This window comes from Quercus robur, chromosome 8 (assembly GCF_932294415.1).
Source record: "Quercus robur chromosome 8, dhQueRobu3.1, whole genome shotgun sequence".
In the NCBI taxonomy this organism is placed as follows: domain Eukaryota; kingdom Viridiplantae; phylum Streptophyta; class Magnoliopsida; order Fagales; family Fagaceae; genus Quercus; species Quercus robur.
Window position 1 is genome coordinate 20,543,323 of NC_065541.1, and position 17,018 is coordinate 20,560,340.

The 17,018-nt window shown below is 32.3% G+C and overlaps 2 protein-coding genes across 2 annotated transcripts; one reads left to right on the forward strand and one right to left on the reverse strand.

Moving 5' to 3' along the window:
• Positions 1-3,556: 3,556 nt before the first annotated feature.
• LOC126694949 (ribosome biogenesis protein BRX1 homolog 1) lies at positions 3,557-8,717 on the forward strand. Its single transcript, XM_050391507.1, has 9 exons — positions 3,557-3,721; positions 3,971-4,183; positions 4,280-4,421; positions 4,983-5,061; positions 5,254-5,378; positions 6,203-6,304; positions 7,901-7,951; positions 8,036-8,134; positions 8,272-8,717. Exons 2-9 carry the CDS (start codon positions 3,999-4,001, stop codon positions 8,401-8,403), a joined length of 915 nt encoding a protein of 304 aa, XP_050247464.1. The 5' UTR covers positions 3,557-3,721; positions 3,971-3,998; the 3' UTR covers positions 8,404-8,717.
• Positions 8,718-11,904: 3,187 nt separating this feature from the next.
• Positions 11,905-14,713, reverse strand: LOC126694950 (stem-specific protein TSJT1-like). Its single transcript, XM_050391508.1, has 4 exons — positions 14,420-14,713; positions 13,188-13,428; positions 12,908-13,028; positions 11,905-12,497 (listed from the first exon to the last, which is right to left on the reverse strand). Exons 1-4 carry the CDS (start codon positions 14,629-14,631, stop codon positions 12,304-12,306), a joined length of 768 nt encoding a protein of 255 aa, XP_050247465.1. The 5' UTR covers positions 14,632-14,713; the 3' UTR covers positions 11,905-12,303.
• Positions 14,714-17,018: the final 2,305 nt, after the last annotated feature.

Consider the following 17,018-nt stretch of genomic DNA (forward strand, 5'->3'; position numbering starts at 1 on the left):
TTCGGTTATGTTAGCTTGCAGGACAGATTCACGTTTCCGAAATTTGCAAAATCGAGCAATATGCCCACTCTTGCCACAGACAAAACATGATCTATTAAATTGATCTTGTGAAGGGGGTCCTTGGTTCTTATTGTAATTTTTATTCGGGTTTCCCCTTTCTTGAGGTCAATTATTATTTTTAAAAGCTTTCTTTTTAGGCTTCAATTGACCATTTTTAGAAAAATAATTTTTGGGCATATTATTATTGGCTGAAATAAGGTTTACCTTTGTGGTGGAATTACCATTGCTCTCTTGTGTCATGAGTGCATCTTGTCCTTTAGCCTCCGCCTCCACACGAATGCGTGTGATCAAAGTCTCCAAGGATGTCTCATTTGTTTGTGCCGCAAAGTCTTTTGGAACTCCCTCCAAGATTGTGGTAATTTATCAATTATGCCAACTACTACCAAATTGTCTCCAATCTTTATGCCTTCGGATCTCAATTCTGCCACAATCATTTGGAAGTCTTGTGCTTGATCCACCACCGATTTTCCATCCACCATTTGGTAACAGAAAAATCTACTAGCAGCATACTTCTTTGCACCAGCCTCCTTGGTATCATACTTGCTTTGTAAAGCTTTCCAAATTTTCTTGGCAGAATTGTAAGTTGTATCATAATAATCATAGAAATGATTGGCAAGACAATTCAAAAGATAAGAGCGACAATTATATTCATCTTTTGTATACTTATCTATTTTTTCTTGATAGAGACTAAATTCTTCCTTACTCATCTCATCGGTAGAAACCTTTGATGGATTTTTGTCAGTGAGGATGTAGGCAACTTTGAGAAGACTCAAGTAAAAGAGGACCTTTCCTTTCCACCTCTTGAAGTGGGCTCCCTTAAAGCGAAAGGGCTTGTTGAGATCTCCAATAGGCTCATTTGGTTTCTTTTGTGTAGGCTCCATGTGTTGAATTTTCTTAAAATTGTTGGTGCAAACACAATAATAATGGAAACAACACAAAGAGAAACTGAATAATACACTGAATATTATTAATTTGAAGAGATGAATTACACAACACTATTTGGATTGAGGCACGACACTCGCTCTCTTTAAGGAGATTCAAGCCCTTGGTTGGATAATTTTTGTAACCGGTGCAGACCTTCTCTGATTTGTCTCCCCCAAGATACAACAGCCCAACAAATGTTGTATGGCTATAACAACTTCTACACAAAGTGTTCAAGCCCAAAACTCCACCATAACACTTTTCTTTGGCCCGAAATCTCTCAAGTATTTAGGAATATTATTGAATTCACTCTCTCACACAATACTCTTTGCTTTTAACTATTTCTCTTCATTCACTCTTGATATGAAATTAGTCCATAGCATAGCCATATATATAGTCTTCCAACCCTTCACATAACCTACATGTTATTTATTAATTTAGAAAACTTCTCTTAATTTATTTAATCTAACTTACATACAAGTAACTCTTTCTTTAACAAATTTTATTATAACTCATATCTTTATTCATCTTCAGTTATTTTGAGTTTTAACATATTTAATTTAAAATGTACTAAAAATATATTATTAAGAGAATAATTAATTAAGAGAGGAGTTAGAGCATTTACATCACTGAATATAAAATAGAAAATGTGTCTAATTTTACACATTTAGTCCCAAAATTCTCTCACATTGGTTAAGCTAAAATTGTGTAAACTTACATAATTGCTACAATAATCATGTAAAATATACACGATTAATGTAGTTTTGTCTTTGATATATTATTAATTTTTCTCTTTCTCACTTACTTCTATGTTTGTGTGTGTGTGTGTGTGTGTCTCTCTCTCTCTCTCTCTCTCTCTGTTTAAACAACACATAATTTCTCTATAAATCCACCCACCATCACCACCACAACCCATTATATTACACGATAATCCAATCACAAAATCAACCCAAAATCAAAGGAAAATCAAATCCAAAATCAATGGAAAATCAAATAAAAAATCAACCCAAACCCATCAATGGAAAACCCAAAATCAAACCTTCAATGGAAATCCCATCAACCCAAACCCAAAATCAAACCCAAATTGTCACTGACGCCAAGTATGCCGTTGTTGCCTCTGTCGCTTTGAATGATCATTTCAAAAAGGAGAGTAGCGATCCGATGAGGAATAGAGAGGTGGAGGTCGTGGCTCTATGTAAGAGAGAGCTCAAAGGAGAGAGAGAATATGAGGGAAATTCTTAAGAGAAAGAGCGAAGGTGTCTTTGTGTGAATGGATGAAATGAGGAAAACTGTGTGAGTGTTTGTGGTTTGGGATGAGAGAGAGAGAGAGAGAGAGAGAGAGAGAGAGAGAGAGAGAGAGATGAAATTAATAATAAAAAAGAATAAAAAAATTATTTAAATAGAATCAAGTGTAGAATAGATAAACTGATGTGGGTAGTTTTGAAAAGTGGTTATGTTAAAATAGAAAAAGTTGGTTCTTAGGTTAAAATAAATAGAAATTTTTATATATATTGATGTGAATGGTCTTACTCTTCAAAATATCCAGAAAAATGCAAGATACAAGATTTTCTAAAATATATTTGAAAAACTTAAAAAAATTTAGAAAACTTCATAGGAATTGGAATATTCATCTATTGATATTCATTTGAGCTGTTGTGTGTGTATAGTGGTATTATACTCATACAACACACATATTATAAAAAATTGTATATAAATCAAAGAAAAAATTTCAATACTATAATTGAAATTAAAAAATAAAACAGATAAAAAAATGAAATAAACAAAAATTACTTTTGATCACGTGATTGAAAGCACATAGAGTGAGACTAAAAATTTTTTCGAAACCAAAAAAATAAGATAAATGAATAAAATAATTTATAGTAAATATTAAAAACCATCTTACAATTTTGAAACTTTTAGTAATAAATTTTAATCACAGAAATATTCAAAATTCTTTAAAAATATCATGTTAATTATTTATAATGCATGACATGACAAAAACATGATGGATAAGACTTGACTTCCCATTAAAAAAAAAAAAAAAAAACTATGGATAAAACTTGAATTTTACATAAACATCTAGTGTGACTAGAGCATTTTTCTTATTAGTCAAATGTTTTTTTATTTATTTCAAAAGCGATATTATTGTACCGTCCTTACAACATTTGTAATTGAACATGTGATGTATGTACATTACAAATTTTAAATGAGTGATGTATACAAATAACGTATCCTATCAAGTGTGAGTGAATAATCATCGATTTTCTTTAGGTTTGGTTGGTAATTAAACTTAGCTCAATTGGCAAAATTTTTAATAGCTAAATAAGATATTTGAGATTTGATTATTTGCTTATACCAAAAACCTAAAATCAATGATAAAAAAATAATTATTATAAGAGTCAATGTCATAAGTAAAACTTTCTCAAAAAAAAAAAAATGTCATAAGTAAAAAATATATCCCAAAAGTAGAATTTTTTTTTTTTTGGGCGTAGGTGTGTGTTTGGGCCCATTACCGAGCCCATTGCTCACCCAAAAAAACAAAAAGAAAAGAAAAAAAAAAGACAAGCCTGAGCCATTGAAATAAAAGCGCATGAGCCTGATCCAAACCCGCAGAAGATTCCATCTCCTCGGCCATTAGGGTTTTAGGGCTTATTCTGCTCATAACAGAAGGGTTTTTGTCTCTCTCTCTCTCTAAGGACAGCCGCGCTTGATTTCAGAGTCCGGTGGCAGTGGAAAGGAGGTTCTACTCTTCAACTTGATAGAAATTATGTGTTAGAAAACACTTCCTAGTCCTAGGACACAATTTGATGAAAAAAAATTTGATTTTTTACTTTGAATCCCAAACACTTCCTAGCATGTTGTTTTAGCTTTTTTTGATCATAATTCTTTCTGGGTATTGATGCTTTTGTTATAATATGCTTCAATTTCATTACTTTTTGTGAGAAATGTTGACAATTTTTGCTTGTTGTGAATGTTTTGTTGTCTATAGAGAATAATTATAATTGCAAGAAAAATCAATGGGAAAGAAGAGAAAACAAATTGAGGCTGAGGTGGTGGAACCTGAAGAGATTCCAGAGAGACCCAAGAGGACGCTCTTGGGTTGGAAAGACAAGAGTCAAGTACCGGACGAAGAGACTGATTCTAAAGTTTTCAGGAACAAAGAGAAGGTTCTTATCACTTGCTCGCGCCGCATTAACTACAGGTCGAAAATCTAGTTTCCTTTGCACACCCCTTGTTGTGTGAATTGTGTTTTTTGGTTTCACTAGTATATTGATTCCGTCTGCGCTGTGGTGTGTAGGTACCGTCATTTGATGTTGAATATGGTTTCTATCTTGCCACACTGTAAGAAGGATAACAAGGTTGAGTCGAAGGCTACTAAAGGCGCCACTATGAATGAGCTGGTTGAGCTACGGAGTTGCTCTTCTTGTCTGTTTTTTGAGGTGATTTTTTTTACTTGTTTTGGTGGTTACATTGGTATGTTATTTTTTGAATTGGGTTTATCGTAAGATTACATATTTTTTGATAAGTAGTAAACTTTTATTGAAATGAAGACAATCAATGCACCCCATGTACATAGGAGGTGTATTAGTGTAGCTACAAAATATCAGTGAACATTACAAATATCTAAGAACTCTTCCAAATTGGAAAATGAATGACCACTCAAAGCAGGCATCCAATCATACACAGTGCATAAGAGAAGAAATTTCAAATCCAATGTTGAGCGTTCAACCCCTTCAAATTTACATTGGTTCCATTTTCTCCAGGTGGTCCAGTTCACATGTAAAGGAACTGCCCCCCAATAAATCAGCACTTCGGTGTTTACTAAAGCTTTCTTTTCAACAAGCCAACAAATCCAACTCCCCATTGGGCTTAACCCAGCGAAGTCCATATCATAAGATTAATTTTTGGATAGATAGCTTATAGACCTTGTTAAAATTTAAAGCTTTACTCTTCTGTATTTCAGTTATCATGTGTGGATGAATACCCCTTTTCTTTTTCAGTGCCGGAAACATAAAGATCTTTATCTATGGATGGCAAAATGTCCCAATGGGCCATCTGTCAAATTTTTAGTTAATGCCGGTAAGCTTCTCTTTTGGTTTCTAACTATATGGTTGTTATGTATTAATGCCTGATAGAAATAATCTTTACCCATAATTGAAGGACTGCAGATCAATTAATTTCATCCTAAAAAATATGTTTAATTTTTTTTTTTTCGAAGAAATTTAGAAAAGTATGGGCTATCAATGTATTTTTTTTCGTTTTCATTTCCAGTGTACACAATGGAGGAATTGAAGCTTACTGGAAATCATCTAAAAGGGTCTCGTCCTATTTTGACTTTCTCAAACAATTTTGATAAAGATGCACATTGGAAACTTTTGAAGGAGATGATAATACAGGTATTGAGGTTTTGCTTCCTTACATGAAGCGATAATTTTTTTTTAATCTAATTTTTCATATGGAAGAAACTGTCAATTTCTCACTGTCAAATTAATTTATAAATGACATTTTGAAATTCGATCTGCCCAGAGAAAAATCAAATCTAAAAATTAAATCTGTATGATATTTGCTTTTGTGATGCAAGGTGCCACTGCAGCTCCTTATGTACTATATCTTGATATACATGGTAGCTTTCAAAAAATGGTACTAACCAGCATCATGAAGCCATCAAAATAATTTGGACAGATGATTGTTGTTATTTGATTTTTCACATTCTTTTCTCAAATTACCCACGGAGAGTTTGTTACTACAATATTTTTGCTCATTTCTCTTGGATTTTGAGATGTTGAGGGAACGTGCTTGTTGCTTGTGCCTAGAGGTCATACCTAGTGCACAAAGCTCTCACTTTTGTGGGGCCGTCTAGGATGGGTTATTGGTAGGAAACCTTAACTCGAATTGTTTTTTGGGAGGTTGATTCCTAGACTTGAACTTGCAACCTATCCCTCTTTGGTGGAAGGCACTTGCCATTGCACCAAGGCTTGACCTCATGCTTGTGTGCCTAATTACATAAAATGTTTTGTTTTGAATGTGGACCCAATATTGCTATAAATTGGATTTTTAATTGGGACCCATATAATGAATTAAGTTTGTTTCTGATCAATATTATTGTTTCTTAACTTTGTCATTTTATGATACTACTCTTTTACAGTTTATTTATTTATTTATTTATTTTTTTTTTGGGGTCAGGGCATAATACTGACATATTCTTTGTTCACCTTTCCAGATATTTGGAACACCAAAGGAACACAGGAAATCTAAGCCTTATCATGATCATGTGTTTGTTTTCTCCATTGTTGATGACCACATATGGTTCCGGAATTACCAGGTTGGTCGAAATGTAAATTCCTATTAATTTGATATAAAATTATGCAGAAGGATTCATAATGAAGGCAATAATTTAAAATTCAAAGATTGGTTCTGCCTTTGTCCTATCATATATTTACATTGGTATAGATATTATATAAAAAATATTTTAGGTTAAATTACTAATTTGCTCTGCCAATTATTGGGGAAAAGTTCAATTTAGTTCCTCACATATTAACTTTGTCAATTTCATCCCTCCACTTTCAACATCAAGTCAACCTTGGATCTCATCAAGTCAACTTTCTCCAACTATTGGTTGAGTGTGTAACTTAGGAATAAAAAAAGAGTTATTTGATGGCTATTTGGTAGAAGAAAGTATGTGGTTAGGGTTTTGATAGGGAAAAAAAGAGCTTGATTTGAGGTTTTAAGAAAGAAGGAAGATTATATGGAAAACTCCTACTCCACCAAGGGAGGCTTTCTTTCTTTGGAACGACTCTTGGAATGGTGCTCTTGATTTGAGGATGTGAATCATTTATTCCTATATTGTGTGGTGGCTTGTGAATTGTGGCCCAAGATATTATGTTTGTTTGGTGTTTCTTGGGTGATGCTGTTTTCAGTTTAGGAACTTTTAATGAGTTGGCTAGGGAGGTATGGGAGGAGAGGCAATGGGGGACTATGGTCAGTGGTTTTATTGTGTCTCATGTGGTGTCTCTGACGAGAACAGAGTGCGAGGTGCTTTGAGGGCCAAGAGCTCAACATGTTGAAGTTGAAGTACTTATTTTTGAAGTCTTTATAGGAGTTGACATTGTGCTCACTGTCCTCTTCGATCGAGTCCCTGAAACCAGAATCCAGTTAAACAGCATCTTAAAATATTGCATCCTCAATTCCAAAACAGTCCGTTAATTACCAGTCACCATGTAGGGTTAATTTTTAGATTAACTGCTGTTGATATCGTTGTCAGTTTAACTGCTGTTGATAAGATGTCTTGCATGATGCCACAAGATCATAGTGATGTTTATGCTGATAAATTGTTCGTCAGGAGTTATGTCCTCTCTAAGGGTTAGTTTTCGAGGCATACTCTAAGAAGGAATTAATTAATGCTGTTAATGACATAATTCATTTATCTTGTGATTTTTGCAATCTTGCTTTTGTAAATTCCTAAATCACCAGCTATAGCAATACAAGGTGATAATAATACATTTATAATTTTCCAGCAGTAACTATGGTCTTCAGAAAAAAATAAAAAGAAGATAAAATAAAATAAAAACTTTGAAGATTCTCCTGGAGAAGTCAATTAAGTGAAAGAAACAGGAACACGACACCCCCCCTCCTCCCATGCCAAAAAATACAACTGGTTCATTAGTGCTGAATTTTGGCATATTCCGTGATGCAATCCATTTTTATTTTTGGGGAAATCCTTTATATTTTTTCTGTATACTGGGGTTCTATTCTCTAAAAAAATATTCATATTACTTTTAAAAAGAAGAAGAATAATTTAATAGAGCGTTCTCTAATACCGTGTTGTATTGTGTCTTTGGATTATTGTGCCGGAGCTGTCTCTTATTTGAAGATTGTTACTAATAATATCAATGCTTATTTTCTGCTTCTTATAATGCAGATATCAGATAAAGGGCCTAGAGAGGATCGAGAGAAAATGACCCTTATTGAGGTTAGCAGAGATTTGCTTCTTAAATTATGTGCTTTATAAGATACTTGTGATGGTAGTTTTAACACTGAATACACTTGTGTATAGGTTGGTCCACGATTCTGCTTGAACCCTATCAAGATATTTGGTGGCAGCTTTGGAGGCCCTACCCTGTATGAGAATCCGTTTTTCGTATCACCAAATCAGGTATTCATTGATCTTTCATCCTGGACTCTAGCGTTTGAACTTTTTTGTTTTGTTTCTTTATTTATTTATTTTCTCTTTTATTGTTTAAATTTCTTCTTAATAATCGTGCATTATGCTTCTCAATTTTTTGCTTCCAGATTCGCGCATTGGAGAAAAGGAAAAAGGCTGGAAAGTTTGCAAAGAAAGTCAAAGCAAAGACAAGGAGGAAGATGCACGAGTTATCTAATCCACTGGAGCCTGATGAGTTTGCAGATATGTGGAAAAAGTAATACTTTTGAAGGCCTTGACATTTTTGGTAATACCAAACAGAATTTCCTTGCCATCTTGTATCCAGCTTAAAGTGGCAGATTTTGGTTAACAGCTTGTGCCTTTCTTTTTGGATTGCCCCTCAACTGATAAGCTTATGTATTCAACTTGGGGCTTGTTTTTGCATCATCTATATTTTCTTGCTTCTGTTTGTTAGGATCTCTTATTTTTTCCTATTTTGTGTCCCAAACCAATAGATGCATGTATCATTGATGTGTTATCTTCCACATCATATCATTTTTGAAAGGTTTAAAATCTCATCTATGCTTTCTTTCCATTGGAAATGTATAATGTTGGTAGTGCTTCATAGCTTTCATCAATGGGTTAATTATTATTTCCTAGATTTATGGCTTATCATTTTAAAAATTACTTTTCTGTAAATTCATGTTGAGGGAATCTGTGACACATCCTCGGTGAATAAATGTCTACCAAGAAGTTAGAAGAGAAGAGGGTTGTGAGATTGATGGAGTAGTTTAGCTCTGACTAAAGGTAATATAACAATTATTGAGCGGCTTTGCAACATATTACTTTGTTAAAGGAGTGGAGTTTCTTTCTTTCCATTACAACATACGAATTTTAAAAAATTGTCACCCCAGTAGATGCCCTCTGTAACGCCATTTTGTTGGCTTTACCAGAAATATTTGTTAATGTAGAAAGTAACACCTTGAAAAATAGAAATGTTGCCAATAAAGTTCTGCTGAACCAAGCCAACTGGAGTTAACAGGACGTAGATCCTTCAGCTCAGGATTAGGGAATGTTTGATACACTAATAAAAGTTGTAATGTAATAGCTATTCCTAAGGAGTAGCTATTCAATTGTTTGGTTATGCTTTTATTACAGGGAATACTCATTCCTACTGAATAGCTATTCTTTAAAATGATGAATAACTATTCTTTATCAAAAGCTATGTAATAACTATTTCTTAACCTTTTCAGTTTTCTTTTAAAATAAAATTCCTAAAATGCCCACACAAAAAAATTGCAGTTGTTTCTTGCTAAATTAGGTTCTCTTTATATAGAAATTAAAAGGTATGTAAAGTTATGTGGCTGATTTCTTCCACCTATTAAAATTAAAATTTCCAACAAAATATGTTCATATTGCCAAGATCACCCACAGTGGATTAACATCCATGAATTTCCAAAGCAAAACCCATATATATATATATATATATATATATATCAATCAAAATTCAAGTCTCCAAAATGCTTTAAAACTATCCATATTCGTATGATAAGCAATTGTTCTTGGTAGATTCTAGAACTCTTATTTGCCAAACCCTCTATAAAATTAAAACCCAGTCCTATAAAATAGTTCAAGACTATTATAGTTACATGTTGAATAAAAAAATAATATTCTGAAACTTTGTTATCATATCATGAACATCATTCTCTTTAAACATTTATGGAGTTATAAATTTTGAACAAAGGAGGCTAATATTATTTAATATTTTTTTTCCAATTTATACATAATAAATTGTTAAGCTAGAGCTATAAAAGTGAAAATATAAATTTATAAATAAGGGTAATTTAGTAAATTAGACTTAAATATAATTTCATTTAAGGTTTTATTCATGTGTTGTCACCAAACTGATGAATAGTAATAGTCGTTCCATTACACCTAATTGTATCCCTTGTAATACTAATATTTAATACATTGTAATCATCATTATATTGTACCAAATATATCCTTAGTGTCTGCCTATGTAGTCATATCAAATATTTGTAGTCATGTTTTGTAACATCGACCCTGCACGTGCCATGACAGCATGGCATAGGCAGCTTTTACAAGTCTCTATTTCTATGTATCTTTTGAAAGGCTAAATTCTGCTACCACAGCGTGATATGTCCTCAACTATGACACTAACCAAGTTATGCTGGCTTGTAGATTCTACCTACTGGCCTAGCTTTGAAAGCTGGGGAAGGTAAGGATGGACCTGAAGTGGCTAGAGATCAAACATAAATGGTCTTGGATAGTTGTCTAAGTACCTCTGCTTTGCAACTGTGTGATACTGTTAACCTGTAAATTCAAAGCAGAACAGATAGAATCCTGTTTCTTGGCATTGCAAGGTTTCAGGAAACATAATCTCCTGATTCATTGCGTCATAGAATCCTGTTTCTTGGCATTACATGGTTTCAGGAAACATAATCCACTGATTCATTGTGTCATCTCATTTCAATTTGCAGTAAGAAAGAGCATTGTCAAAACTGTGCACTAAATTTATAGTTTGAATCATAATGTTCTTGTGGAATATTGTGTCATTTCTTGTTTTGCATGGTTTAAAATGCGTGACTGCATTAGCGTGTGTTGGACTTGGAACCATATCCAAAATGAGTTTAAAGTAGGCGTTGCTGACGATCCTTACCAAAAACAGTTTCAGCAAGCCACTTAAAGTGCCAAAAAGGCACTCAATCGTTCATGGGAAAAAATTGTGAATAAATTTACACAATGTGAACTTTTCAATGCCATGATTACTGGTCTACGTGCTTCTACAGCACTAATGATATTTGTAACTAGATTCGGTTGGAATTAGCAGATTTCAGTCAGACCTGAGCTGCAAATACTAATGATATTTGTAACCAGATTCGGTTGTGTACTAACTAGAGCTTGTGAAGAAGCTAAAGCCATTATTTTCTTCCCAAAAGAGTAGTGGGGTGAATGGAAGTATGCAACAGAAACAATTATAAAAGACGGCCAATTAGGTACTGTAAGGAAGACTAGAGGAACTAAGTTGTGTTCAACTTTGGAGTCAAACTGAATCATTTCGTTAATTATTAACATTCATCCCTCTTTTTCTTGCCACTAGACCATGTAGAATGCTTTCCAGAATGGAGTTTGATAGGCAGTATCTTCCACAAAGTACTTTCACTCAACTATTTGGGTTAATTTGTTCTGCCAATCATGCCTAATTTGAACCATGTAAGTCATGAAAATCAGGTGTACCTTACATGTCTTAATTTGGCCAATATAACTTGTGATGCTTTCAGGTAGACAAGGAACATTAACATAGCTTGCGCTTTGCCTAGCTAAGTAAAAAAAAATAGAAGTGAGATCAGCAGGCTGTATGTGCTGTGCTCAGTCAGATGGCCCACCCAATGCAAGTTACAGCTTTAGCTGAATTGGTGTATTTCGATTGTGACCCAAAAATGAGTGGTCTGCTTTTTCATGTCGGTTTTCTTCTATTCCCTTTGTTGTTCTACAATCTTCGGTTGATACTATATAAGAAGCAATATACCCAACAAGGTTTCTGTTTGACCTTATTTATTTATTTATTTATAATAAAGCCAAAAAAAAAAAAAAAACTATTGATCCACTCATCCATCACATTTGTTTTTATTTAATTTACTTTTGGGATTTATTTCTTTATTATTATTTACTAGTTTCACTTTGTTTTTGTCTTCTTTTTTTTTTTGGATTTTCAGGCCTGTTTAAAATGTCACCCTTAGCATACAGAGAGAGAGAGAGCATTTTTGAAGAGCATTCGAAAATTAAATTCATTCATTCGTAGAGAGAAGCAAAGGTAAGAAAGAAAGAAAAAAAAAGCATAGAAAAAAAAGGCTAGTCTAGTGTGGGGCTTTTGTAAAAAAAAAAAACTGCTATTTTTTAATAACTTATTTGAAAAATACCATATTTTTTAAAGTCATATAAGACTTTTAAAATCATATATATATATATATATATATATATATTAAAATTGTGATATTTTTCAAAAAAAAAGTTAATAAAGAAACAACAATTTTTGTCACAAAATACCCCAAAACCAGTGGTTTAAGACTTTAGTTATGGTGAGAGAGACAGACACACAACATGAATATATATATATATATATATATATTTATATATATACATATGATTCAGCAGCTAAGTTATTGAGAGTCGGAAAGGCTCCAATTAGCTTCACTTCCAACACGAGGAATGCTGTTGACCCTTGTGTACTTATCAACCTTGAAACTGGCCCCACACATGGCCCCTTCACTGTCTATCCTTGGCATTGCCTTCAGCTTGTTCATTGGATGCTCAAAGCTCATCAATCCTCCTCCCCCACTGTGGAACATACACCCTGCACACACCACCATACATGTGAGGACCATGCTATCTTTTCGCATGATATTATGATGGTTTACATTACTATATATACATTCATCCGATTAAAGTAATTTTGTTTATCGTATAAAAGTGACAATTATATTTTAAAAAAATGTGATAATATTATGTAAAAATACAATTATTTTTTGAAAAATGTGATTTTTTTTTTTTTTGGAAAGTTGTAAAGTGATGGTGATACATACTTTTAAATGCAACAATATATTCACTCAATTTTTCACGATTTTATTCACAATTATTAACATGATTTATGAAGTTTTTTTTTTTTTTTTTTTTGAGAAAACTATTTATGAAGTTAAGAAAGTGAAAGTAACACTACAGACAGGAAATTACAATAGTATGTATGATCAAAATGACCTAAAGTACCTGTTGGGAAAGGAGCATATGATTTGGCACAGCCGGCTTTTATGACCTCCAAATCATCAGAAATCACTACAGAGCCATCAGCTGAAATGCCCCAGTACAGCTTAACTCCACCATCAGAACCCTGCAACCATTCCATTATGAACATTTGTGAAAATTCTCTATACACACTTCGTTTTGAAATTGTATTTTTAAAACTTGATTTCTGTCCATGTGACTGTGTTTGTAGGAGGAGTGTGTAATAACAAGTATTTGACTATCATTATAACTCATATTATATTACCAGTGCAGCAAAGACAGTTCCAGCCTTACTATCATAGACAACAAAGGCAAAGCTCCCTTCAAGATCCTTGACAACTTGGTCAGCCGGGTATGGACCCCGGTCTCGAAGTGTACGATATGCCTCGATCACAAACATGGCCTCATTAGCGCCCTTTGATAGACCATACTGCTTATTCAGTGAACAAAGGTTTTTCAAGTTCCCCAAGAAGAGGCAATATATATCTTCGAATCCACAGAACAACCTGCAATCACCCACAAACCAAACCCTTTATTTTTCTTATACATGACATTCTATAAATACAATATGAGCTCATTTAAATAATTAGAATAAAAACCATTAGAATTTCCAAGATATGTGTGGAAGCTCTCACAAAACCTAGCATTGCAGACCCTTGGAGGGTAACAGTTCTAACTCAGGATACCTTAAAAACTGTCTTCCTCAACCAGTAAAATTTAGTTTAAGTGGACCCCTAGAGAATCTAATAGAGCTGCTCATGTGTTAGCTACTTGGTCTCTTAGTAACAATTTCTCTGGTTGTTTTGTATTGGGTGCTTCTCCCTCTGTTTTTGCAAATGTTATTGAGAAGGAGAAGGCCTAGAATTTCCTTTTGTGTTGCTTTTGTGCTTTAATAAAGTCTTTTCTCAGTTGGTTATCAAAAAAAAAAAAAAAAAAAGAATAAAAACCAAGATCATAATGTCACCTAATGATAAATTATCACCTGTTACAAAAGCGTACAGCGATAGAAAATGATAAATTTAAATTCTAACACTTTCCTTTACCTATGAACCAAAATTCGGTAATATATATTCTAATATTATGATAACTACCGCGTGTTCCAAAAATATAAACCGATATAAAAAGGGTGAATTTAGTCCTAAAGAAAATTTGAAAAGTGAAAACATTTAATAGTGACAAGACTAAAAATCTCTGTATTGTATTGTGTGTAAAACTATAACAAGGACTGTCATTATATATAGGCAGACATTTGAGTGTTGTATTTTTAGATCTCATCTTGCTTAAGTAATATTTTAACAAGTGGTCGATTATACTTATTAAGGAAGAATCGAGTGGATCTCATTGAGAAGTTCATCGAGTCCCAAAAAAGCTAGTTGAATGCTATAAAAAACTCAACCTTACGCCACTTGTTAACTGACCCTTCTAACAAATAGTCATACACAATTAATTATAAATTCCACATACTTGGAGAGAGAGAGAGAGAGAGAGAGAGATTACCTTTGATGAAGTGAGTAAGGTCGGTCAGGCAGAACATAAGCAAGCACAGCTGCATCACCAAAGGTCATGGAGAAAGTTTTATGAGGATGATGAGAAAGGAACTCATTGAGAGTTTCCTCAGGAAGCTTAGGCCTCTTAGTACCATTGTAAGATGAAGGACTATGAAGCTCCTCAGGTGGGTGAGCAAAAGCCTTGTGAAATATAGCCAACATGTCTTTTTATTTTCTTTCTTGTAGAAGAAACTACAATTTTGTTGTTGTATGGAATAATATGAGGAAGAGATAATCATGGAGGGTCCTTGGTCTTATTTATATTGTTACCTTTATGACATAAAAGGGTACTGTTAAGGTGGCAGATTTTTCTTATATGGTGGGCGTGGGTTTTAGTCTGACTCATCTATGATGATTGATGGATAAGGATTCTCCTTTCCCGAGATATTCTTATTTTTTTCTGTATTTTATTTATTTTGGTTTTACAGAAAATAATATATAATATACTCACCTCAAGATTAAGGAGTAGTAACATGTTTGTCATTTAACTTTATTAGTATTATATTTTTAAGTTCTTTTTTTTGTAAGATTTTTTTTAAAAATTTTATCTACTAAAAAGAAGAAGAAGAAGTCTTGTGAAGACTCTTGTCACCCATCATTATACTTAATCATTTTTGTTTATTTGTCTGGTAAATAATGTATGGATTCCCAATTGATAACATAGACATAATAATATTTGCCCTCTATGGCTCGATATCTCTGCCTCTACAATCTACATGCCTGACTCCCACAGGCGTTGGAAGCCAAACCTGGCCACTCTCTTGGAGGGGGGCAAGAGAGAGATACCCTGATAGTGATAAAATAATTTAGCAATTTTTTTTTTAAAATAATAATAATGTTATACTACTCAATATTTTTTTATCAAAGGTAAATTTTGACAAATTCATAATTAGATTATCTTTTTTTTTTTCTTATATTCTTTGTCTGAAAAATTTTAAGATGATTAATAGTTATGTGACTTATGTCATCAGTCATACATTTAAATTTTAACTATTTAAAGAAAATATAATATACCAAGATTCTAATAAATGGTTTAATTATGGAATAGAATTTAAATTTAATTAAATATGTATCAAAATAATGATGTGTAAAATTATGAGGAGTAAAAAACTTAAATATGCATCATAGTATTATGAATTCAACTAAAAGTCAAATTCTTTTTTTATTTTTGAGAAAGTACTAAAAGTCAAATTCGGTTTATATATATATATATAACTTTATTTTCTTATATATTTGTGATGAAAATTATAATAATTATTTTTTGTTACTAGAATTACTGATGTCAATAATCAAAGCGGCCAAGTGCTATCACTATCCTTCTTATTTGAATTTTTTTTAAAAAATTTTTCCGAGTACGACAAATATTTGTTTGTTTTTCTTTTGACTAATTTTTTTGGGACAGTTGTTGGTTTCTTTGTTTTAATTATTTTAGGGTGGTTTTATTCTCGAGAGATGCTACGTTTACAATATTTTTACAACAAATTACAGGTGGTTAGTTGTTATTGGTTCAAATTTGAAACGAACACTAAAATTACTTTTTTGCTCCAACAATAACAACCAATAATAACCTGTCACTTAAAATTTGTTGTAAAAATATTGTAAACATATCATTTCTCTTTCTCACGTCTTTTAGTGGTTTTCTTTAACGTCTTCTTATCTTATCCTTTTTCTTTTTCTTTTTTCCCTTAAATAATTTGATAGCATAATAATGGAGGAACACTAATTAGAGAAAAAAACTTTTGTGAAAAAAACTTTTGTCAAAATATAATTAACCTTAATTTAATACCAAAAACCATGTAAAAAGGATATTATAAATTTGGGTGATATTACGTTTTCATCCCAAATTTGGGTTTTTAAAACTTTTTTTTTTTTTTTTTTTTTCATTTCAAGTCTACACAAAGTAAAATTGGTATTTTATGGTATGTTTAGATATCGCTTATTTTACTGAAAATTGAAAACTGAAAACAATAAAAAAATAATTTTCGATTTTTGTTCACAAATGAAAATACTGTTCATTTGCCTTAATACACTGTTCATGTTCCATGAATAGTGCAAGAGGCACTGTTTTTTAAAAAAAAAACTGCAAAACGCTAAAACGTGGATGTGTAGACACAATCCAAATAGTACCTTAAAATAACTATGGTTGATAAAGGATATATTTTTTTGATACATAAAGATTTAAGCCCTAGATTCTTTTCTTATTTTTTTGAAAACACAAAAAAAAAAATATTAGCTGAAATATAAGACACTTGAGTCCAATAAAAATTTTGTGTCAATAAAAGATATCATAATAAATTATTTTATTTTACATAATTAAATATAGATACTCTACACTTGTAATCTATCTGCATCATTACTACATTTAATTTATATATATATATATATATATATATATATTTAAATTAAAAATCAAAATCAACGGACATAACTAAGAGTAAGAGGTGTTCACTATTCATATAAATACACTTGACAATTTTCTTTAATAGTCGGTCGTACACTCGTACTAATCAAACTCACATGATAGATGTGTGCCAAAAAATTGTATTATT

Coding starts and splice junctions, on each gene's coding strand:
- LOC126694950 (XM_050391508.1), bottom strand. CDS start 14,631: ATGTTGGCTATATTTCACAAGGCTTTTGCTCACCCACCTGAGGAGCTT. Junction 13,429..14,419: donor CCTTACTCACTTCATCAAAG/GTAATCTCTCTC, acceptor GGGTGATTGCAG/GTTGTTCTGTGGATTCGAAG. Junction 12,498..12,907: donor ATATGCTCCTTTCCCAACAG/GTACTTTAGGTC, acceptor TGGTGTGTGCAG/GGTGTATGTTCCACAGTGGG.
- LOC126694949 (XM_050391507.1), top strand. CDS start 3,999: ATGGGAAAGAAGAGAAAACAAATTGAGGCTGAGGTGGTGGAACCTGAA. Junction 4,184..4,279: donor TCGCGCCGCATTAACTACAG/GTCGAAAATCTA, acceptor TGTGGTGTGTAG/GTACCGTCATTTGATGTTGA. Junction 4,422..4,982: donor CTTCTTGTCTGTTTTTTGAG/GTGATTTTTTTT, acceptor TTTCTTTTTCAG/TGCCGGAAACATAAAGATCT.